The sequence below is a fragment of the Bombyx mandarina genome, chromosome 06 (assembly GCF_030267445.1).
Source record: "Bombyx mandarina strain Sakado chromosome 06, ASM3026744v2".
Classification (NCBI taxonomy): domain Eukaryota; kingdom Metazoa; phylum Arthropoda; class Insecta; order Lepidoptera; family Bombycidae; genus Bombyx; species Bombyx mandarina.
In genome coordinates this window covers 4,055,697-4,080,227 of record NC_143213.1, presented here as the reverse complement: position 1 = coordinate 4,080,227, position 24,531 = coordinate 4,055,697, and the positions used below count along the sequence as shown (strand labels likewise).

The 24,531-nt window shown below is 35.5% G+C and overlaps 2 protein-coding genes across 4 annotated transcripts in view; one reads left to right on the top strand and one right to left on the bottom strand.

The window, feature by feature from the left end:
* Positions 1-602: 602 nt before the first annotated feature.
* On the bottom strand, positions 603-24,199 carry eIF2Balpha (eukaryotic translation initiation factor 2B subunit alpha). 2 transcript variants are annotated; one of them, XM_089728107.1, is made up of 7 exons: positions 24,175-24,199; positions 4,031-4,132; positions 3,449-3,588; positions 3,132-3,248; positions 2,391-2,503; positions 1,633-1,777; positions 603-933 (listed from the first exon to the last, which is right to left on the bottom strand). In XM_089728107.1, exons 1-7 carry the CDS (start codon positions 24,182-24,184, stop codon positions 652-654), a joined length of 909 nt encoding a protein of 302 aa, XP_089584233.1. In that variant the 5' UTR covers positions 24,185-24,199; the 3' UTR covers positions 603-651. The 2 variants fall into 2 exon arrangements, with proteins under 2 accessions (XP_089584233.1, XP_028026177.2); XM_028170376.2 differs by lacking the exon at positions 24,175-24,199 and adding an exon at positions 4,241-4,354.
* LOC114239864 (NADP-dependent malic enzyme) overlaps positions 8,630-24,531 on the top strand; it is a 43,554-nt gene continuing 27,652 nt past the window's right edge. The window contains exons 1-2 of one of the 2 annotated variants that reach the window (XM_028170276.2): positions 8,630-8,794; positions 23,944-24,157. In XM_028170276.2, the coding sequence (XP_028026077.2) occupies positions 8,748-8,794; positions 23,944-24,157 (261 nt within the window). In that variant the 5' untranslated portion in view covers positions 8,630-8,747. Of the gene's footprint in view, positions 8,795-20,185; positions 20,419-23,943; positions 24,158-24,531 lie in introns of those variants that run through there. The other variant, XM_028170275.2, reaches the window with a different exon arrangement.

Genomic DNA, 24,531 nt, shown 5'->3' with positions numbered 1-24,531 from the left:
TGTGGAAATGAAGTACTAATGCATGCACAACTTTAATGATGGGAAACATTATTTTTTTTGGATTAAAGGATTACTGGTGGCTCGGAGGCATTTCCAGTTTCACCAAGACAGGTGGGCGAGCACGAGCTCAGCCAGGAGGGGTGGGATTTGCTAACAGCTACCTGAGCGCCTCCAAAGGAGACCTAATTGTAATCATGATCCACTGAGTAGATCCGGCTAGAAACTCAGTGGGCTGATGTTTAGGTTAGGTCGCACGTCGAACTCTTTGCCGAGTTCGACGAGTACGTTTACCGGGGACCCTAAGTCTGCTCCTAGTGTTAAAGCTAAAGGCGTCTAATGTAAGAGTTATTAGATCAGATGAATCCGCAGGGTCGTGTAAGGGGAAAACAAGTTTGTCAGCTGCACACTTTTATTTAAAGTAGACCTGGAAAACATTATAGAGGTCGTTATTACAAAAGCTACTTCCATATCTCCTATTATGTGAAGAATTTTGAAAATCACTAACGATCCAATTCTCGTTTCTTAAGCTCCACTGTAGATCTACATATTTCTGGTAAACTTTAAATTCCATGTCACCAATTCAGGAGAAAATAAAAGATCAGTTTTTATAAACAAAATTTATTTCAATCATTACGTATTATACTAAATTATTTACAGGTACAATTTAATTAGTTCATCACTAACGGCTGATGGAGTTAATATGCCTAAATCCGTGAACAATAAAGTTATGTAGGAGGGAGGTGTGTAGTCGACCAATGGATGTTGTTTGCTTAGATCTTTACCACTTTTCAACGTGTTTGATAAATATTTGAATTCCTTAGGCAAGTCCATTTGGTTTAGAGGGTATATCCGAGAGAATTTGAAACTTTCCGTTAGTACATAAACTGGTTTCTTAAGTTCTAAAGCTGCTATACCGAGCGAGTATGTGCCAATCTGGAAGTTGAAAGATTATTTTAGTTTTTTTTTTACAATATGCCTTTGTTTGGTAAGGAAGACTGATACTTGCATCTCATTTCAAAATATTCAAAGGAAGTCGTTGAAATTGATGGTGTGCTATTTTATACCTACTATTTCAACTACTTCAGTTTTTTCGAATCTTAGACTAATTTTTTAATTGTCATGTGCACATGTGTTCACAATATTCAAACGTCAACGAATACCGGCTTAGGCATCCGTGATCACAAAATTTGCAAAGTATTTCAAAACATCACGAATGTCGGCGCAACGTCACTATTTAGTTAAGTAAAAATAGTTAAAGTTAACTGTTTCGTTAATGTTACGCATGTCAACAAAATATGTTTAAGACGGTATCCAAGAGAATTCATGAACACTTTCTACTATGAATACGAGTGACTATTGGCATTGGCGCACAAAGCATTCCGACTCGAGCAGCCGAAAGAGGCGGAGCTCGCTGTTGTTATCGTTGTACACTTGAAATGTAATAAATGGAATTCATTGGAAAAGTGCCTCTTAATTACGATCACTATGAAAGGAAGTGATAATGATGAAGAAGATAGCGTCAGCGACGATGACGTCATCCTTTTAAAAACACCATCGAACCAGCCAATATCTGTCACATACAAAACGCCAGAATAAACCGTAAAAGTAATTACTTAAATCAATAGGACATACCTTATTTATGATACCTCCGCTTTCAGTGACGCCTTCAGCTCCTATCATTACGATATCGACTTGTTCCATGACGTAGCCGACTGCGGAGTCTAAGATCAGTGTTGCGTCCACACCCGCAGCCACAAGTTGTTTGTGCATCACCTCACTGAAACATTTTTATTTATTTTTTATTAATTACGTACATCTTTGTGTGTTGTTAAATATAATTTGCACAACATTAAGTGCATACGTGGCATGTATGAGTCTGTGCTAATTGGCAAATATTTCAACCTTATTTATACTGTTACTTCTTTGGCACTCTAACATTGTCTGTCATTATTGTTTCCATAGCCTAGTTCTCATATCGAGGAGTGAATAGCTATTTAGTTTAAGCGACATTTAAGGTAATTAAGGTAAAGGTCCGTTTTATTAGGTATGAATATCAACAATTCAATATTTTAATTGAACTTCAATTATGTTTACCATATTCAAACCGCTGAAGATTTTTTCATGATATGTTTTCCAAATTTTAAACTTTAAATTACTCTCGTGTAAAGTTGTAAAAATGTCACTAAAACTAAATAGCATTTCACCCGTTTATATAAAATTATTTAAAAAAATTCTAAATTATCAATTCTTGATATTTATTATTATATTAGAATGCAATGACAGGTTGCACTTGAGATAAGTTCATAATAATTATGATGTAATTATTACATCATTGGCAATCAGTTTTTTTTTTAATTGCATCTATTTAATTATTTATTGTAGATGCTTACCCACTATTGTCCGGTGCAGATACTGTGATGAAGACTTCAAATCTTTTGTTTGCTTTTATAGCTTCTATCATTGCTTGTAAAACAACTCTTGACCGAGAATGTGTTAAAATTTTCTGTAATTGATTTCATATGTTACATGTTACTAATAATACAGAAGTACACTGTGCTTTATTGTGCTATTTTAAATGTGATTTGGCATGAAACTACAGTTTTGCTAGAAAAAATTGAAATACTTTTGAATCACATCCACATATTTGTGGGTTATGTTCACTATTTATCTATTTTTACCTGTCATATTATACATAATCAAATAATAATGTCAGTTTAAGACTAATCAAAAAAGCCAAAAATAGTAATGAATTATTAAAAACTAGTGAGCTACTAATTTGGCAAGTTACTTTGGTATTATTTAGTAAAGATCTTTATCAATATACAGTTGCAATTCTGTATACATCTGTCTAGAGCAAATAATCTCCATAGGTGAATATTTTAAATTATCATCAGTGTTCTTTGGGGGTTAAATAGATAAACTTGTAGTACTTAACAGTTTAAGCTGTTTAGCAGATATCAATCTAATATTATAAATGAATAACTTTCAATAACTTTGAAATGATGATTAAGTCAATACTAGTTTTTGAGACAGATAACAAAAACATCAACAAAGATGGAAAATGTGATACAAGAAAAGATCCACATAAGAACTAGTGAGACTATTTCAGAAATATGAGAAATAATACTTACACATCCATCGCAAATGAATGACAAAGCCTGTTTTGCTACTTTTCCTCGTGCTTCTAACAGCTTGTCCAGAAATATATGACCTCTTTGTAACATAATTTTTTCACATTCTTCAAAACTCTGAAATCATTATTTTTCTACTGCAAGACAAATTTAATCTACAATGTATTTCCTGCATCTACAATATTAAGTAATTAATTTATATAACTCAAATGTCAATAATGGAAGTGCAGTGTGAGTACTTAACATAAAATAGATTTATTGAGATATATAGATTTATAGATTATTGTGTGTGTGAGTGTGTTATCAAATGTAAATACCTTTGTGTCTAATTTGGCAAATGTAATAAACCTCATAAACAATTCACACCCAGATGAGATAGCTGTAACAGGTTGATCACAATGTCTCATTGCATCCACAGCCAATTGGAGATTCAAATCTAATTCTCTCACTGTAGATACTGAAAGAAACATATAATGTAGTAGTAACAGAGCAAAATGATTTTTACTCACTTTTTTTAGCATCTTAGTACAAATTATAGAATTGTTGAGACGATAATGACTGGGCTCAAGATGAATATCGTAAAATATGTAAGTCAAGCTTAGAAGACATGTTAGCAGTTTTGTTAACTTATAGTAAATATTCAAACACAAACACAATAACTATTATTATTGGCAGCAGCCAAAGAAAATCAGAAGAATTGCTACATAGCATATAAATAAAAATCACAGTTCTATTTTAAAATTCCGACACGACATCACAAATCCATTAACTTATTCAGTTTTTTTAAGGAATTTATTTTTTAACTGTAGTAATAATCTCTGTTATAACTTTCTGCATTATTATATGTAAAAATATCAGTTACATTTTTATGAACTAATATTGATATAAGTAGATAATACCTTTATAATTTTCTATAACAGTTAACAAGGTTTTGATGGCAGCCACACCAGCTGAGACATCCTCTTCTTCTCTCAGAATCTTCATGAATATAGCTTGTACTTCTGAAATGTTCAACAAAAAAAAGGGATTTTACTTACTAATATCACTACTACTACGGGAACTACAAATATCAATAAAATTTCAAACTTTCAGGGAAATATAAAGCTAACCTTCTTTTTTCATGTTTTAAATCTTGTGTTTACGTGCCACTACAGAACGAACATAACCTGCGACTGACAGTTGACATGTGTCCAATGTCACCAGATTTCATTTGACGAATCTACTGGTTGTGGAGGTTAAAATCTACTGAATTCTACCAAAAGAGAACGAGAAATACTAAAATCTGTTATACTTTTTTTTGCTGTCGTGTTACAACGTAAAAACATGAATGTTTCCTTGATTAAACAACAAAATAATAAAAATAACAAAGAAACCACCATTAATTCAAGAGACAAATGTTCTTTTTTTTTAAATTAAATTCTAAATAACAATATAATAAAAAAATAAAAATTATAAAAAGAAACTTAAACTTAAAATTCTTCGTCTTTATGTTGGGTAACATTTTCATAAAGTTTTTTTGAATCCATTAACTTGATAATACTTCTGTGAGGATCAAAATTAAATGTGCGACATCCTCCTTCCAACTATCGCCATGTCGTAGCCCCTCTTTTCCATGCATTATTGCAGCAACATTCTTATTATTAAATTGATTTCGATCTTCGTTTTTAATCCTATTAATATTAGAAATTATTCTTTGATTTACTTTGGAGTTTGACAAAGGTAGTATCGTCATTTGCTTCACAAATCGGGACAAATTTCCATACCTTGGCTTCAGGGACGTCTTAAGCTAGTATGGGGCCCTTGGGCACAAGAATTTGAGGCCCTTTTGGAAAGTAAAAAAAGCGAAAATTAATAACATTTTTTTACTGAGTATGAGACCATTTATTATAGGTAATCAAATACAGTATGATATAATATGTCATTAATGATATTAGAATGCTGCTGGTTTTTTGGTTACAATTTCGATAACGGTTTCTTTCGGGGTTTCTGTTGAGCAAAATCTTCTATTATAGGCATAGTATATACCTTGTAAATACCTTCTGATTACTGATTTGTGAAAAAAGTGTAATGTGACCGACAAAAATGTTTTGAGAATAAACGTGTGAGAGAAATTGTCGGTCTTTCGGGCCCCCCTGAGAATGGGGGCCCTGGGCACGGGCCCCATGTGCCCTTATGGTAAAGACGGTATTGCTTGGCTGGCTATTCGTATCACAGATTTGGCTGACTTCCTGGACGGAAAGAGACATGCTGGACGAAGACAAAAGTCATGGCTCCGGAATATCCGGGCGAGGACCGGTATTGCCTCCGTCGAACAGCTATTCCGGCTGGCTGCTGACAGAAATGAATACAGGAAGCTAACGGCCAACCTTCAGGATTGAATAGGCACTGGAAGAAGAAGAAGAAGACTCCAAATTTTATCCACCATAAAAGTTTCAGACGTTGAACTAGAAGTTGACAATAAATTAGACACGGAAACATCTAATTTTAATTTCCTATATTCATTCCCAACAATTTGCATGTTTTCTGTTGCATCTACAAGGATATCGTGATGAATGGTACATCGCGATATCCTTGTGTATATTTATGTTTTATTATAAGTTCGATTATAAAAATTTTAAATGAAGGAATTCCCACTAGTCTATCACATTATGCTCACGGCACGAATGGTAACGAAAAGAATGGAAATTAAATAGTTACAATCCATTCGATGAAAGGGGGAATACCCCGAAATTATCCAAAATGCCAAAAAAGTACTAGAATAACTGAAAAGCGTGGATTCTACTAAAATATACCAAATAATTTTTACATACTAAATTATGTTGCCAGTACCTCAAAATCTACCAAAAAAGTAGAAATCTACTAAATCTGTGCACGCTGCATGTGTCTTCAGTAGGGGTTCTATTTTTCCAAGGCAGGCAAAGATATCATACCATAAACCCTCGTCTTCTGTATATTCTTTTTATGGAAAATGATATGGAACGAAATGAAGTGAAATTAGTTAATTTGAAAGATTAATTTATTGGTATGAAATTAAATGAAATGAGATAAGGGATGAAATATAATCTCAGTAAAATGGTGGTTATTTCCTGAGACATTTTCAGTTGACTTTTTGGAAGATGCCGAGAAGCTACGTCCAGTGGCTTTGTTATATTTTTCTTATTTGTTCACTTTCATACATACTAAACAGTTAATAAACTACCGTTGCTACACATATAAACCTCAAGAAACATTAAATATACAAAATAAAACAATTTACATAACTTCGCTCCTCGCATTCCCGCCAAAAACTCTGACGTTATTATGTGTTCAGTTTTAAAAACTGGATATTTTTATATAATGGTCAGGATCGGTATTTTAGCCAACGCATCATTTTTTACTATTGTTAAATATATTACTTGCTCTTTAGAAATTGAGTTTGATTGAAATGAAATGGAGTGGATTTATCTGAAATTGATTATCAGATGAAATTGAATGAAACGAATGTAGATTTGGAAATTTCCTAGTAGAATGTTGGAAATTTATCAAGACTTCAATGGACCTTTTGGAGCCCGGGAAGCCACGTCCATCGGTTGTTTCATTTTGACAGATTTTCGCCCTTTCACAATAATATACTAAATGGTTAATAAGCTTAATTATTACACATTAAAACCGGGATCATTTACTATTACAATTTAATTGTTGCATTAATGTTACACAGTTAAACTAGAAATATATCATTGAAAATTTAAAATAATTCACTTAGCATCTTGAAGTGCCTCGCGTTGCCGCCAAAAACCTGTCTTAAGTATAGATTTTCTCATTACTAGCATTACATATTTATTGGTTTTCACATTGATATATCTTAAATTTTACAGAGCTTTATAACCAATGCGTATTTGAATAAAATTAATAGATTAATTAATTTAAATACATTATATTTTTTTGCAATTATTTGTAAGCTGGTTGGCTAAGACTGTAATTTTAATAATATTTATTCATTTTCACGCTTCAACCCTATTTGCCAAATCAAATGTATAATGTTTATTTAGCCCATACATATAATAAGTATGGCTATTGTACCGATACATCATTTACATAATTTTTAACGATTTTGTTTTGTTATTTTCATAACTATTTGGATCAAAATTTACACCTAGTTGCTTTAAGATAGAAGAATTGTAGTCGTGTAGTCATCGTAGAATTGTGTGTATTTCTGCCGTGAAGCAGTAATGAGTTTCGGTCTGAAGGGTGGGGTACCCGTTGTACTGTTAAAAGTGAGACCTTACAACTCATGTCTCAAGGTGGGTGGCGGCATTTACGTCGTAGATGTCTATAGGCTCCAGTAACCACTGAGCATCAGGTGGGACGTGAGCTCATCCACCTATATAAGCAATAAAAAAAAGAAAAAGGAATCAGTCAAAGGCGCCAGATACACCCATAATACACACCAGGTACACTCATAAGAGAATTCAAAAATATGTAGGCATTCTTACGATAAGTATCTTCATCAGGCAAATTATCTTTAGGCTTTCAAATAATGACTCTCCAGACATTGAGTATAATATGCATCTCAATGGTAATGGAGATCTCTACTAAGTTCCTAAATAAATCCACCTCCTTCCTCCTTTACATATTCCTCGAAATAACATTAAAGGTCTTACGAGTATATCTTGCCGATCTATTTTGGTAGAAATATTTAATGTTTTCGTAAAAATTGTGTTTTATTAATAAAGCATTAAATGATTTATAAATGTTTTGTTTAAGTAAATGTAATATGATGTAAATGTGGTTTGACTTAAAATTGGAATGTGATGATTTATAAATCTTTCAATCAAAGAGTTGTAGGTTCCAGTGTCAGGTATCAGTCACGAATAATGTGGCTTTAGTTTTTCTGAAGTTGTTTTTTTCGTAGCGCTGGCAGTAGAATAAATAAGATCTTTATATCTACGAATGGTTTCGCGCTCTGCTGTGTAATCGATGAGACGAGACAACGGACAGGCCAGATGCTTACAGGGATTTATTTAACTATAATGTAAATTTTACCATTACAAAAAGACTATTGTTTTTTAACTACCATCTCCACGAAAACTATAATTGTATGTGGTCATCAACAATTCCACAACCAGAAAATAAAATGAAATTGAACGTATAATTATGGTTTTTTTCATTACTTTTTTATTAACTTTGTAGGCAGATGAGTATACGTTCCACATGACAGCTAGTGGTTACCATTGCTCAAGGCTGCTAGCAATGCCAGGGGCAGATCTAAGTCGCTGCCTATCACATCATGCTGTGGTTTGAAAGCTGTACTTAAGACCCGTGAAAATTTATAACAATAATTAGTGTTTAATTAGCATTGATAGTCTTATGTATACTTGTATTGGATTAAATATAAAAATACTTAAATAAATTTTCAAATCGAACAATAACTTAAAGCAGTATTGAGTGCTAACAAACGTCTCTCTAATGCAAGGGAAAGTCACGGCCATTGAACAAGTCTGGCACCAAGGTGGTGGATTACAGTCATAACAAGTAGTCGAATGAACTGCACGTTCTTAGTGTTTGCAAAACAACAGTATTGTGTTGTGTTCAGGTTTCTTTCATTAAACAGACTTAGCTCTAGGGAAGACGGTGAACATGGGAAATTCTGCATCTGTCAAAATGAACGACAAACGGCGCTGGCAGTGAGTTACATTATATTAATTTAAAAAATTTAAAATCAGCTAACGAATTCTCTTGAAATTTTAATACGTTTTTTTTGAATAAAAACAAATATGATGCACTTCAATACTGTTTAGTAAAATTCGTTTTATAAATTATTTATTAGAGCATATGTAATTTAATTTTTATTAAAAACGTAGTTTAGAATTAATTGTTTTTTCTACGAATAGTGACACTCGCTACTTTAAAACGGGATATGGGTTCGCATCTCTTTTTAAATTAATTATAATAATCTGGATGCAGCTACATGATTTTGTCTTGTTAGCTTGTTTCTGGACACATAGCACGATAGGAAATGCTAGCTTGGCGCCGTTTAGGGTAGGTAGACCGATGCGGTCATTGTTTTCCGAAATAATTTAATTGGGAAAAATTAAATTAATCTATTTTACAGCCCAGTTATCTAATTGTACTAACGAAACAGTCTAAATTCGTTATCGTGTCAAGCAATTATGTTACCTTAAACCATAGACCTATATAGTAGGGACACGACATATTGTTCAATACGTACAACTGCTTATATAAATAGCACCCATTTTGAAGGCACATACATAAACATATATCTATCTCGTTCTTACTCAGCACTTTAACTCGCAGGAAAACAATATAACAGTATTTCAGTGCGTACATAAAATGAAACATGAATATACGTAAATGTCTCCGTCTCCGTCTAATGAGACCGAAAATCCGCCATGTTTAGCGCGCCAAATGTCATTGTCACGTCAGTTCGGCCGTCTGTTTTGGGTTGTACATTATTTATTAACTTTGATATCGATTTAATATGATTGCTTATATAAAATTTCTTATTTTATCATGCTTAAAACATACAAAAATAATAATTAAAACATATTTTATAGGATCTCAAGAAAGTCGTCGGAACTATCTAAATAAAATAGTTTTATAACACTATTGTCAACTCGTTAAATATTTAATAATTAAGTGATTTTAGAGAGGAAGTCACAAGGAATGACGTTTGTAATTTTATTAACGAATAAATGTTCTGTAGGTGTTTTTTTTTATCAGGCGGTCCCTTGATAAGTTTAAAATGTGAATCACTCACAAGTGAGAGTGATTCAAATGGTGCGGCGTACCTTCCTTGAGGTGCGCTGCGGTAGTGTGTTACGGAGTTTAGAGTCAGCAAAACAATTAAAATAGATTGTAATAGTCTAAGAAAAACACGTACTCAAAATACGATAACATTCAACATACTAGAAATGGGCAGATGGCACTGTACTACGCCATATCTTTATGTTTTGCGGCAAACGACAACTTTATAAAATCAGTGTAGCAAATTTTAAAAATCGTCATATCGTTTACTTGGCAAATTTGAAGCACGAACTCGTCTTAGATTTCACATAATATCTAAATCACATCATCTTTGCACATAACAATATACTTACTTCCTATTAAAGTATAAATTCTACAAATACATTCACTCAACAATATTTAAAATAATATGAGCCAAGAACGTTTATCGATAAAACCTACTAACATTAAAATCTTCTGGGCAGCACTAAAACCGCCATGTTTTGTGGCCAGATGACGTCACAGTGGCACGAATTTTTTGTTGACGTTTCATTTCCATAGGTTTCCTACTTCAGTGCCTTAAACACGTTTTCATATCTGTATAAACTTGTCACAAGTTTTCGCCAAAATAATGATTCTGTCATAAATTTACGTTCCGATCGAATCGTGAAATTGTTTTACAGTTCCTGAATTTTCGAGTCTTCTAGTTGGGAGTCATTTTCAATGAGCAGTAGCTTTTTAACTTCCAGAAGTCCTTTAAGGCCATTCAGGAAAGGTCATTATAAAAGCCGTGTATTAATTAGGTATATAACGTTTATGTGATACTAGTCAAACGCGGCGCGCTCTTCTGGCTGATCTTTGATTTTACTTTAATTCGGTCGCTATCAACACCACCCGCTAGGACGATCTGAAGGTTTCCATAAAATTTCTTCCTAATCGGTCCAATAATTTCGAAAATTCAATACAATTTTTTTCGTCTATTCTTTTTATAGTCTATGTACCTACCTGCAGGTTCTTATCCGAGAATAGAGCACTAACACACATGACAGTGTTCAGACGTCGTTTATCGAGCATAGAAAAACACTGTTTTCTGTAGGTATTGCTTGCTCTAGGGATTACAAATGTAAAAAAACATACGCCAGTATTCCAAATCTTATTCGTCATAATTGGACATAAAGTTTAAAGTTACCTACCCATATTACAAACCTAACAAACCATGGTGTGGGCCGGAAAAAACAATCTTGCTGATAATATTGTTTATGTTTATTTTAGAATGACACATCAAAATTATGAAATAAGTTATGGCTTGTGTATGTAAAATCAAAATATTAGGATCTTCATCGAGTATAATGAAAAACGAAAAAACATACGGTTGAAATTGATAATCTTCTCATTCTTAATTTGAAATCTTTTAAAAAAAGAAAATAGTATACCACGAGATGTCCTTGAAAAGTTACTTAAACATAGAGTATAATATACTGATCTATTATTTATTTATTATTGTTTAAAAGTCCGCTCAGAATATAGTATCTAGACTGAGACGCGAACCTTGGCCTCAAAGTTAAGAGCACGGAAAAGGTTACAAAACAAATAGGTGTCGTTCTGAATAAATGAGATTATTGTTTTAAAGCGCAAATATTTAATTTAATGCATGAATAAACGTGATGCATTAAAAGCATCGTGTAATTATATTCTAACGCATCGAAGAAGAGAGTCAATCATAAGTACGGGATAAATAAATGTTAAATTAAATAAATTAAGAAAATAAATGCATTTGAAATGTGGTGCTGGAGACGAATGCTCCGAATTCCGTGGACGGCCAAGAGGACAAATAAATCTATCCTGGATCAGCTTCGCATCCGAGTCAGGCTCTCAACAATCTGTTACCAGAGGATCCTCAGCTACTTCGGTCATATTGCCCGCCGACAGTCAGATAACTTGGACAAAGTGATTGTGACGGGCAAAGTAGAAGGAAAGAGACCCCGCGGCCGATTACCTAGCCGTTGGTGTGATCAAGTAACCGCTCTAACTGGGCTGCCAGTCGCAACCGCCATTCGAGCAGCTGAGGACCGGACGAGATGGAAACAGCTCACGAGACAGGCAACGGTCAAGTTTCAGGGACACGACCTTCAGCAATGAAGAAAGCGACGAAGAAGAAGAAATAAATTAAAACACGCATTTGTCGTTTAAAAAATTAGAGCGAGAAAATAATCATTTTAATGTAAAAACGTGTGGCGTGCTACACTAAAATTATTGTAAATATTTTATGGACAGATATTGGTAAAAGTAAAGTCATTATGAAATATCTTAAAAACCTCCCAACTCTTTCTTAGCTTTCAATACTATGTATCATTTGTTTTTACTTTGTGGGAGGTTGTGTGTTCAAATCACGTCAGGGTCACCAGTGTGGAAGGTGTAACGACGGAGGGAAAGATCTTCCACCGAGCGGGTATAATTGTTCGGTAGACTAACGGTCCGAATGCTTTTCTTCGGAACTTATATTTAAGCAAGCTTATCATGAAAATGTCGTAGGGAGATTCAAGCATCTGTCAAATATCTTGTGTTATATGATGGCCACCTGCCACACCTTTTTGATCTTCAACGATTATAGTTTCATAGTAAGGAAGAATCTGCTTTTTAGTGTATCATAGGTGAAGAGTGGTTATTAGGTGGTTCTATGAGTTACATATTTCGTAATCTGACCATTTTATCCAATGCATCGCTGCGTAATGACACGGGACTCTTTCAGTTAATTTTAAGCAAGTCTGGCTCTGGCATCTGACATAGGCTCTGTGATTACCAGGGTTTTAACGGGAAATAATATTTTGATTCTGGAGAAGTCTGAGAAAGGGCCATCATATCCAAGGAAGGCAGCAGACGCGTATACGCAATTAGTACATAGCACAAGAAACTGCCTATTTTATCCGTCCGTGCCGTTGATAATCCTGAAAACTATGATCAAGATAACCGGATAATTCGATTTAATTAAAGTATTGTCATTTATACTTGCGAAAAGTTTGCGAAGTCTCTATTCAATCGGTTGCTTTAAAGTTGCTTTAAATTCAAATATTTGGCTCCATAGATTACATACCAAGCTAAATAAAAGCGTGTTAAAACCTCCGCTTTAATAATTCCACAGTGAGTTTCAGCATTTAGACTTTACCACTTAGACTAGACTTACTTTAGCATTTAGACTAGACTTTACCGGGGTGGGGATATGGTGGGACTGTACGAGATTTTGCATTTTATATGTATTTAGCTATTGCGTACATGGTAGGGTAGGATGCAGCCACATTAGTTAAGACATGAAGTCGAAATCTCCCTTCTATCCTTTTTTTACTCCTTAAGTCTTACTCTACCTAATTTTCTTTTGTAGTGTTTTAATAACTGCTGCTATTTACTGTCTATCGATCTGTATTTATTAGAAAACAATAGAGTACATTGATGTTACACGTTGTGGTTGTTTAAGAGCATCGGTAGCCATTTAATGCAAGGAGTGTCCGAGCTCGTATGTCTATATTAACAAATAAAAATATATGTAAGAATTAAACAAAAATACAACGTTGTGTAATTTCGCTCAGGAAGCTTGGTTACTGACTTGCAACATATTGTGAATGACTGTCATTAGCCAGGCGGCACGGCGTTTTGTTGCAATTGGGAAATAACGCGCAATTTATGTACGACTTGCAGAAAAATATTATCCAAATTCATGTTTATTTTCATTATGTTGAAATATAGCTAGGGGATAGTTCTCAGAAATATCTTTCAGTTGTTAGCCCATTGACGATGTTTCGACGATTCGATCGGCAAGGATATCAAGTCACTGGTTTTATCCCTTTAGATTGGCTGGCTGTATGGGTGGAGTGGTAAAAATTCGTCACGTAGCTAATGCCTCCTCCATGCGAGTTTCGCTTGCTCTCTCTCTCTCTCTCTCTGTCTGTCTCTTTCTATTTTTAACGAGAATCTACGTGCAAGTATCGAGATTCTAACAGACTAACATTCTACTGTATATAATTTAAATATTTAATTTACAATTTTTTTATATTAATTTTGATTCACTTTTTAAATTACATTTTTTTTATAAAATAATGTTTATTTTTTGAAATATTACATTGTTTTTAAGTATTACATATATATTTTTGATGATAAGGAACTTAGTTCTTGATGGGGGCTCACCAGCCGTAAATATATTTGTTTCTGTTAATGGGAGGATGTGCACACCCGGTCATCGTTCTTATCGAACCCGTCCCTTCCGACGAAGAGCTCGGCGAGTAAATTAACGCATAGAGACAGCCCACTGAGTTGCTCGCCGGATCTTCTCAGTGAGTCGCGTTTCCGATCCGGTGGTAGATTCTGCGAAGACCTGCTCTTGCTAGGGTTAGTGTTAGCAATGTCGTCAGGTTTGAGCCCCGTGAGCTCACCTACTTGTTAGTTTATGTTGACATAGCTTCTCAAGGCTTTATATCCTTAGGTTTACTTTATGTTTAGGAACAAAAAAAGATGTGCTCACAGCCCACCACATGGGATTAAGTGGTTACCCGAAGTGATTGAAATCGCTGAAATGAATTTCGTCTTTTACCTCGACACACGAACTGGAAGTTTCAATTTTATTGTGCACATAAAGGCTGCCACGCACTTCCCATTATTGATTTGCGGCAGTAATAGACCTGACAGATCAATATTACATTGTAGTCTTTAGAAGGGACGGTGCGCCTACCAGTGCGGGTTTAATATATTATTATTATCTCACCACCAGTCGAAGTTAAACTTTGTTGTGGGAGGGCGTAAGTAAGCTTATGAAAATAATATAGTGAAGAGGATCGAGGATTATCGAGGATTATTCAATAATAAAGAACCATATGATGTTTTAAATCTCAATTTGATAATTAATATTCAACACAAGAAAAGAAATCCTATTGGGATAATAACCTTCTTTAATACTATAGGATACAGTTTAAATGCAAGCAGTCTATTATAAATCGTAGTTTTTTTTTTTTGTCGATTAAGTAACAGGAAAATAGTCGTGTAAACCACATTATACCGAAGTCGTAAGTTCCGTTATCATGATGTGAACTAGTATAAATGATCGAATCAACATTTGCCCTTGGGTTGCCTCATAAGTCGCAACCATACATTCATCAAGCTATACACCGTACGTAGCGTTAAAAGATTCGAAGAGTATTTGCAAATTGTAGAAAGAATACTCGCTTTTGTAACGGCCGTCTGGTGTAGTGGTAAGTGACATGGTCACTACACAAGGAGGTCGCGGGTTCGAATCCCGCCAAGGGAAGATATTTGTATGATAAATATAAATGTCTTTCCAGGGTTATGGGTATATATTAAATATTATATGTATGTGTATAATAAAAATCTTATATTTATTTCCGTTATCTGGTACCTGTAACACAAGTTCTTTACGAACTTATCACGGGACCAGTTATCGTGGCGTGATTGTTAGTAAATATTTATATTATATTTTGTGTACCTAATTGTGACTAGGTATGAAACTCAGAAGAAATTGCGGTGGTGTATCAGACAGTGTGTTAAGTGCGAGTTTTTAACGTTCTCGATAGCGTAAAAATTAACTCAAATTTGTATGGAGTTGGAACGTTTGCCTACATTTGAGTCGTCTATTATCAAAGGTGGCAATCTGTGCATTTGGACGAAAAATTTTTATTGATATGTCAATACAGATTTATTTGAATATAATCGTCTCCTTCAAAGAATACGGTTCAAAACCTGCATTAAATAAAGGTTAATAGTTAACCTCTTATTTATCTAAGATGTCGTTCCGAAGAGTTTTGTGACTACCAATGGAATACAAAGTCAATAATTCGTTTTTCTGATTTACCAATCATTGTCCAAAAGTCAGATTGCCGCCTTTGATAATAGTCGACTCATTTGTCGCTTGGGGCGCTGCACTAAGCACACAGATCTCATACAGACAATACATAATTCCAAAGTTTAAGATTCAACTATTCTATAAGTGCTACTGCTTTTAAATAAAATGATTCACAATGATTCAAGATGCCGTTCGTAGTTATACAGATAAGTAGACACCGGCTGCTTCAGGGAAAGGGTTTTTGAGCTATGTGCAAATTCGTGTTGGTCTCTTGTCTTCTGGTACTAAGTATTCTTTTTAGTACTGGCTTATATTTTTATTATTTTTATTAAACTTGTACCTACCAGACTCCATCATAAGGGAAATAAATTTACAGAGTGTTTATTACCGTAACTGCTCTTAAATACTGTGCAGAGTTTAAATACATTCATGGATTTTCACAAAACAATATTTTATTGCATATAAGGGTGAACAGGCTCTCAGTCTATCCGATGTTAAGCGTTAGCAGGAGCCCATAGATATCAAATTTGAATGCCGCCACCTTCAGACACAAGGTCTGTGTCTATTGTACAGTAATTATGAAGTTTTACGTCATTTCGGATCCTTCCGATCCACTAACGGTGCTTTTAGTTACCTCAAGCACCGGTCATCGTTCGCGTCGAACCCGTCGCTTGCGACGAAGGGCTCGGTGAGCAAATTAGCCCACAGACACAACCCACTGAGTTTCTCGCGCGAATCTTCTCAGTGGGTCGCGTTTCCGATCCGGTGGTAGATTCTGCGAAGCACTGCTCTTGCTAAGGTTAGTGTTAGCAACGTCGTCAGGTTTGAGCCCCGTGAGCTCACCTGACCTGACATAGCCTCTCAAAGTAGGAAAAAAAAATGTAGTTTAATTTTTTACAATATTCCTTCATTGTGAAAGTGTTTTGTGAGCAAGAGTTAAATACGTATTTCATGAGAAAAATCGGTAAGTACCTGCATCCGGGATTTGAACATCGACACGTCGCATCGCTTGTTACGAGTACACCGGGCGTCTTATCGTTTAGGCTGCCAGGAATACAGCTTCGTTAAGGCAGTTTAGAACCCAACCTGTCGTTGTTGAGTTTTTCGCAGCTACAGCCAATATACTTCTGTCACGGACAGCAAATAGTCACGCATTGTTAATTCATAGTCGGCATAGTCTATTCAAATTCAATCTCTCTGTGATAAAAATTAAAACCCTTAAATGTCGCACGATCTTTTGCGACTTACCATTGACATTGGAACTTTAAGTTCCGACCTTCATGCTTGTTTTATGAGTAACTATATGATACAGGTATCCTATAGTAGGCAGCATATATACAATTGAAGTCATCATGGCCTAAAGAATAAAATGCCCGAAACATTTGCATTGAGCGATGAGACTGACCCGGTGCTAGAATCACGCAGGCAGGTACAAAAATATTTCTAATGAAATAGGTACTTAACAAATGTTTATGAATTACTCTGACGGTGACGGAATAACTTGGTGTAATAAAAACCCGCAATTAGTTATTAATTACAATTTGCGTAATCACTGGTGGTAGGGCGTCGTGTGAGCACGGGTAGGTCCACCATTTTGCCTATTTCTACCGTTAAACATTTTATTTTAATCTTAATTTCAGTAAAACCTATACATTTTCTTAGTACTACTTATAATCTATGTTAGTAAATTAAAAATTTAACACATTAATGCGTTTTGGTTTGAAGGATAGGGCAGTCGTTGTACTGTAAAAACAGCAGCGGCAGCATTTACGTGGTTGATGTCGATGGGTTGATTTTGGGGTGAACTTAGTAATAAGGAAAATAAAAAAATACAGCAGACTATAATGTTTGTTCTATACTTATGATGTATACGATTGGTATCTCTATGTTTATGTATGTATGTATGTATGACTCAGTCGTACATTGGACACATTAAGACTTTCAATTAACAATAGAAGTTTGATTTTACGAGGAAAATATGAGACCATTAATATCTTAATGAGATTGAATGACACAGAGTTTCTAGATATGCTATTAAGTAGTAATTCGTAATTTAGTCTTTTTTAATCTATGATACGCTTTGCAAATGTTAATACTAGGGAAGCAACCGACGTTCCTAAGTAATTATGTTCCTGAACAAAATAGTAGCATGTGATAAAAAGGAAATCAACATATTTAAGGTATTCTAAGCATGACAAACACACCGATGGTTTAATTGGACGACGAGCCTTTTTAGATTTAGAGCTCGGAATGATAATGATGTATCAAGTTACGTGATATATACCTAGTCAGGTCATAAATTCTGTCACATGTTTAATGTAAAATAATTGAAACAAGTTTATTCATTATGTAACCATTCATATACCAAAATGAACTTATCAAAACATAGATTCTTATGACACTAAAGTTTATTCAAAATGACCTCCGTGATTTTGAATACAGGCCTTCAATCTGCGCGGCCAGTCGTCTATCGCAGCACGAACGAGGTCCATGTCAATATCGGCGGCTGCCTTAATCAAGGATGTCTTGAGTGACTCCAAATTGGGATGAGGCTTTGAGCACGCCTTTTCCTCCAAGTTTTGCCATATCTTGTAATCTAACGGATTCAAATCTGGACTGGAGGAGGGCCAGTCTTCGTGCCGGATGAAGTCGATTTCACGCGCCGCCAGCCAGTCTTGTGTGCTCTTCGCTCTATGAGCTGGCGCCGAATCTTGTTGGAATACCCAGTGCCTGTTATTGAACATGGTATGAGAAACAGGTTCCACAAGGTTCGTCAGGACTGTATTTTGATACACAACTGCATTCGTTTTTACACCTTTCTCACAAAAATGTACCTCTGTTAAGCCCCAATAAGAAATTCCCAACCATACCATGAGCGAGGATGGAAAATGACCTCGTTGGACACGCGGAATACGGTTGCTCGCTTCTTCACTACTGTGTGCGTACACCTTATCATTTTGTTTGTTGTAGCTCTCTTCTACGGTAAAAATTTTTTCATCCGAAAAACGAATTTCCCGATATTTTTTTCACGCGTACCGCTTCAACAAAGCGCGTCCTCTCTTCAGTCTCAGGTCCATTAGACGAGTATTAAAACACTGTCCTGTTTTTCTTCGATATGCCCGAAGCCTAAGTCTTCATTTAACACCCTTTTCACCGTGGTTCTGCTTAACTCCATCTGAAGGGCCAACAGTTTCTGCTTACGTTTGGGATTTCTTTGAATTCGCGCCTTCACAGCTTTTATCACTGCTGGAGTCCTAACAGACCGAGGGCGACCACTTCTTGACCTGTCATCTACACTAGAGTCTTCATTGTATCGTTTGATGGTATGATAAACGAATCTTTTGGTTATATTCAAATTTTTCAGTATGTTAAAAATTTGAATTGGCGCGTAAACGCAACGATGCAACGAAATAACTGCAACACGGTCTTCTTTAAGCGTCCACTCCATATTTAAAAATGAGTAAAATTCTAAAAGTATACATTTTTATTTTCATGAACAATTCGAATTCAATAAACTTTTTTGTGGCCAGCATTCTAAAAGAAAAGTTTTTACTGTGTGACAATACTTATGACCTGACTAGTTATATCCAACGTCTTCGAGCTATTCCATCTATTTCAGTATCGCAGCAGTCAATAGTACCTAATATGCATATAATCCTACGTACCTGCCAAAATACTATTAATATCAAAACTAATTCTACGGACCAGTTTCGCGTTTATTACTCGTATTATCGTTAATTATTTTTTTCCGATGTTTACAGTTTTCGTGGTCACGGAGAACTGACAGTCGCGCAATAATAATAATAAATGCGAAATTAAGCCCTTATTAAGGTTACCAAGCCTATTAAAGTTTAATCACAAATTAAAAGATACATCTAAGACCGAAACGAAAACTGAAGAAAATACTAATATCTACTTCTGAAATAATCACTCGAAATTTATTTCTTAAGTAGTAGTTGTACCTACGTGGGTAGCTACGACCGTCTCGCTAATATATGCCGCGTGACGCTTTCCGGTTTAAGTGGTGGGATATTACAATATTTTTTAAAAATTAGGTCTCAAGTTAGGCAGAGGCATTTATGTTGTGTTGTCCTCCTAACGTCCGGTGGGTAGTGTGTTTTTTTTGCTAATCTCAGTTAACAAACGAAAAACCTTCGTTCCAGTTCGAAACGTGTCTTACGTGAGAATTTAATTTTAATTCTCACATAACTCAGATGCGTAGGTATCTCGTCGGCCCTATTCAAGAAACAAAATTCTTTGGTATTTTTTTCATCGGCATCTAAAGATATGAAGTATTCACGTGATGTCTTTTAATTTTGAGATAATGTTGACTTTTGACCCTAAATAAAACTGCGTGTGATTTTTGCGGGATAAACTCAATAAACTGAAAGTTTCCAGTAATTTTAATGATAGCACAATATTACATTAATTTTATTATCATGATATTGAACGGTAGTCGTCGTCTTGAGTTCGACAGAATGACTAAAGACGTGGCTATGAAAACTTGTAGCAATTCCCTGCTGTCTTTCCTCTTTTCTTTGAATAAATTATAATACGTGAACGATTTATGAACAAAAGTATCGATGTACCTAATTTTCGACATTTCTAATAGTAACTCTTTGGTGAAATTTTGAAAATGGAATATTTGTCGCGCACTATGAATGGTAGCAGCGGCAAATGTCAAGTTAATGGCACGGTCTGTGACGTTCGGGAAATGAAAGGGTGAGTTTCCACATTTCTGTGAAAAAACAATTAGAAATGAAGAATATGAATTGAAATAATATTTTTTTCAAATTGAAAGTTATTAAATTGTTATTCATATTTGTGTGTATATATAGTGAGTATATTTTTAGAATGGTTATTTTTGAGAGATACTACAACCGTGATTCAAGGCTTCGAAAATGCGACGAATTAACAGATAATATATAACTTCGCTATAATTTTACTTAAAAGGTCAAAATGCAATTTCAGACTTGAGGTGATGATTCATTTTATTTTTTTAATTTAAGTGATAGTCCATTATAGAGATAAAAATAAATAAAAAAATTAGCAAATAGCCGCACACGCGTGAGCGTCTTCCAAAAAAAAAAAAACAAGATTTTCAATTACCTAAAGATCATAAAATAAGCTGGCATCATTTCTTAACGAACAAATATTAGAAAGTAGAAATGAAAATATTATTGTTTTTCATAATATAAGAGCTAGTAGACGTAAAGCGCATAAATATTGTCCGTTTATCCACTGCACGCCATGATTGCGTCAGCGAACACGTAACAGCAGGCCTGCATCACGCGATGATATGTCAACAAGCGAGATAGGAAGTTTTATCGTATATATATGTACATACATATATGCTTAACTTAAAACATTGCATAACAAATCGTAATTTTTGTTACGCTGTTCTTATTAGTGCATTCCGTACCGCGAAATCATACTTTATTACTGTTATCATACGGCTCAGGCCGTTTTGAGTCAATTGGATTCCTTAACCGAAATAGAAAATTGTCAGGAATAGGGATAGGAAGCGGTGCAGCTGTCCCGTTCGCATTGCTGATATCCATGATCATCGTTAACTACTCACATGTTGTAATTGTAACTTGTATTTTAGAATTTCCTGGCTGAATAATTTATGCCTTGTCAAAAGTAAACTTTTTGTCGTGTTGATTGACCCGACTAACCAGTGAAAATATTTCCAGTCGCTGGGCTTAATTATTCTTAATGACATTGTTATCTTTAAATTGAAATGTCGTTTTCGATGCCATCGATAACAAAGACACTACGGAAGACTACGTTTTTTTAATTCGTGTATTCGTCCCGCGGTTGTAAATCTAAGTTTTTAAGTGATTTTGACCATATTGCCTTAGGGAGTAGCTCTCAGTCTCTTTTCTTTCTCTTTTCTTTTTTTTTTTTTTTTTTTTGTCAGGAGGAAATCGCCGGACTTCCGCCCTTTTCTGGGGATACTGCGGATGCTCTTGCGTAAAACGCGTGCAGAACAGCTTGCACGTCGTCTTCTTAGGCCCCCTTGCCGGTCCCCAGACCGACATGTGAGGGGGACCCGAAACACTTAGAGGGCCAGGGTTTGGGCGAGATCCGCCTCCCTGGCCCCCGCTCGACGGCGGCGGTATTGTGCGTCTCTCACGCGCCCCGCCGCCTCCTTCTGCGAGATGGTGCACTCGCAGAAGTCGAGCATCGCCTTCCACGACTCGTCGTCGCCGAGCATCGATGCCACAACACTCGGCAACGACAAGTCGGTTCCTCATATATTATTCTTTTCATGGTGTAAATAGTAAACTCACAAGTTTCGTACTAGAGCGTGGATTACGAGTAGATACACGAAGCGTCTTGCCAATTATACAGCACTAGTTACTAGTTAAAATAGGGGCAGGACTAATTACCGAGTAGTAAAGGTTGCTTCAAGAGGTATCTCTTTTAATTATGACAGGCACGTGGGTTTCAAGCTGTGGTCTTCCACTTCCAAGGGATCTATGACGCTATCTACTAAAAGTATTATTGTTTTGCAATAGAGAATAAATACGCTTCTGGGTCCTTATGTCCCCTGAGGGGGGCATGGCACAGGCCTCGGGGAGACTCCCTCTGCCCGGACGGTGATGTATGAAGTTAAGATATGAACTTGATGATGAAATGAATGGAAAGTTGAATGAATGAATAATGAAAATGGTTTGCTGAAAGTGCAGATGACATAGTAGTTGGGGCGGCTTGCTTTTTATTGTTGGTGTATATAAACCATTGGTTGGTTGGTGTATATTTCCTGTCCAGATCTCAGTCTTATTCGTTCTTCTTCATCTTTTCTTTCCCTCGCTGCCGACGCTCCTCATGTCGTCTCTGATTTTATGGTAGTAGATCTTATCTATTCTATCGGGGGAATAAATACCGATCACGTTCAATCATCAGACTGATATATATTTTTCTTTTTCAGTTTTCGTACACATCCGTATGAGTTGTCCGTGTCGAAAACAGGGCGACCAATGTCCGGCTGTGGTACAAATTAGGTGGACTCTTATAATATACATTAAATACATTATCAATTTGGGCATTTAGTACTAAGCTTATTCACTAGAAGATTTACAAAACAATATTATAATTTCTTTATTATCTGTAGCCTGTAGCTCTATGAAGTAGTAAACACACACTTCAATGCTTATTGAAAGTATCTCTTCAATAAGCAATGAACGTTGATGAAACGGTTGCAAATGAAACGGTTGCAAATGAAACGGTTGCCGATATTCCTTATTTGATTTTTATTTAAAAATCGTAGCTTGAATTATTGGCATTTGTATTTTGCTTATAAGCATTATTATTTAACGGGTTCTTACGATTGTAGTTCCTGATATTTCAATGTGATTATTTTTTCGAGCTGGGTACGGAACTTAATACATGAGGTGTCCGTACTTAGCAGGCAGGGGTGTGAGGGTTTTTAAGGGCCCTACCATACCAAACAACTCCCCTTGCACTCTCTCACCTGAGGTGCGATCTCGGGGTCAAAATTTAACCCAAAATGTAATTACGTTGAGGACTTTTTTGGTATCGACGGAAGCGGAAGCGACCTTAGTTACAACTATTTAATTAGACAACTATTTAATTAGCACAGTAGCGTCGATCGGCGTCAGCTTTTTAGATATTATTTTCAAGTAGAAACTAAAAACTTTAAAAAAATTATCACGCGCGAACGAGTGATTCGTCAACATTAGTGCCATGATCAGCTGTAAGCTACAATTGTTTAGTCGTTATCATAACAAAACTAACAGAAACAGAGTGATTGAGCAAAATATTTTGTGTAATGCGTTCTGATTGAAGTGTAGTTAGTTTATCTTTTGTAAAAAAATTGCGAGTTTCGTTAGTTAATGTAATTGAAACAGCAAAAAAATTGTAGTCATGTTCATTAATTATTCTGAAATATCTTCAAGATAAATTGAGTTTTATTTTAATTTAAAAATTTATTATTCGTTTAATGTCATTGACCCGAATGCTCCAAATTAAAAGATGTGGTTTTGATAACAATTTTCCTTTGTTAAAAGAATCGTCAATAGCAAAAAAATTCCATGGTTGGTTTTAGAAATGAGTACGTAACTAGTTATTTTGTAATTGTTTTCGTTATCAACCGCAAAATAAAACTGTTTTACACACGGCCGTTAGGTCAAAGACCCAGCGCCATCTGTTATCGGGCGGCTAAAACCACTATGCGGTTCATATCTTTGTTATCACCGAAACATTTTCCCGTTTTCCCAGGAGCGAATCCGCAATGAGTCCAGCGCCCCCCGCTCACTGTAACAAAACTGGCGTTCCGTTCTCGGCAGTCAAGCAGTCGCAAGCGACAAGCGGAGGGAAGTGTACGTATAGCGAAATGGAACGTGATCGTATCGGATTATGGGGCTCCGGGGACGGACAGCCCACCAGCGGCCTCTCCGGCCTCGACCACCTCAAGCACCCCGGCCTCAACAAGGTTAGTTCTATACTTACGTAAATCCATCGGCGTCCATAGAGCGGTAACCGTTTAATTCGGTTAGGTCATGGTTGAACGGTTTGTGCACATGCGGCGGTACATGTCCAGTCCAAATGTTTCAGGGGTAAATGCACTGAAATTCGTATATGCAATTTGTTATGTGACGTTGCTGCAGCATTCTGTATTATTCACAATTTAATGTTTGTTTTATACTTTACTCGCGTTTCAAAGTTCACGTGTTTGAACGTAGTGTCAACAAACTTGTATTGCGTGAAATACCTAATATTATGTTAGTAATCCTTGGTACGTTATAATTTGACTTGTAAATATATTTTTTTCGTTTCCTAATGCTATTTATATTTCAAAATGTTTTT

What these genes read in the sequence shown, in the direction of transcription:
- eIF2Balpha (XM_028170376.2), bottom strand. An exon ending in TCTGCACCGGACAATAGTGG is followed by an intron (nt 1,778 to 2,390) that starts GTAAGCATCTAC and finishes AAAATGTTTCAG; the next exon opens with TGAGGTGATGCACAAACAAC. An exon ending in GCGGAGGTATCATAAATAAG is followed by an intron (nt 934 to 1,632) that starts GTATGTCCTATT and finishes TTCAACTTCCAG; the next exon opens with ATTGGCACATACTCGCTCGG.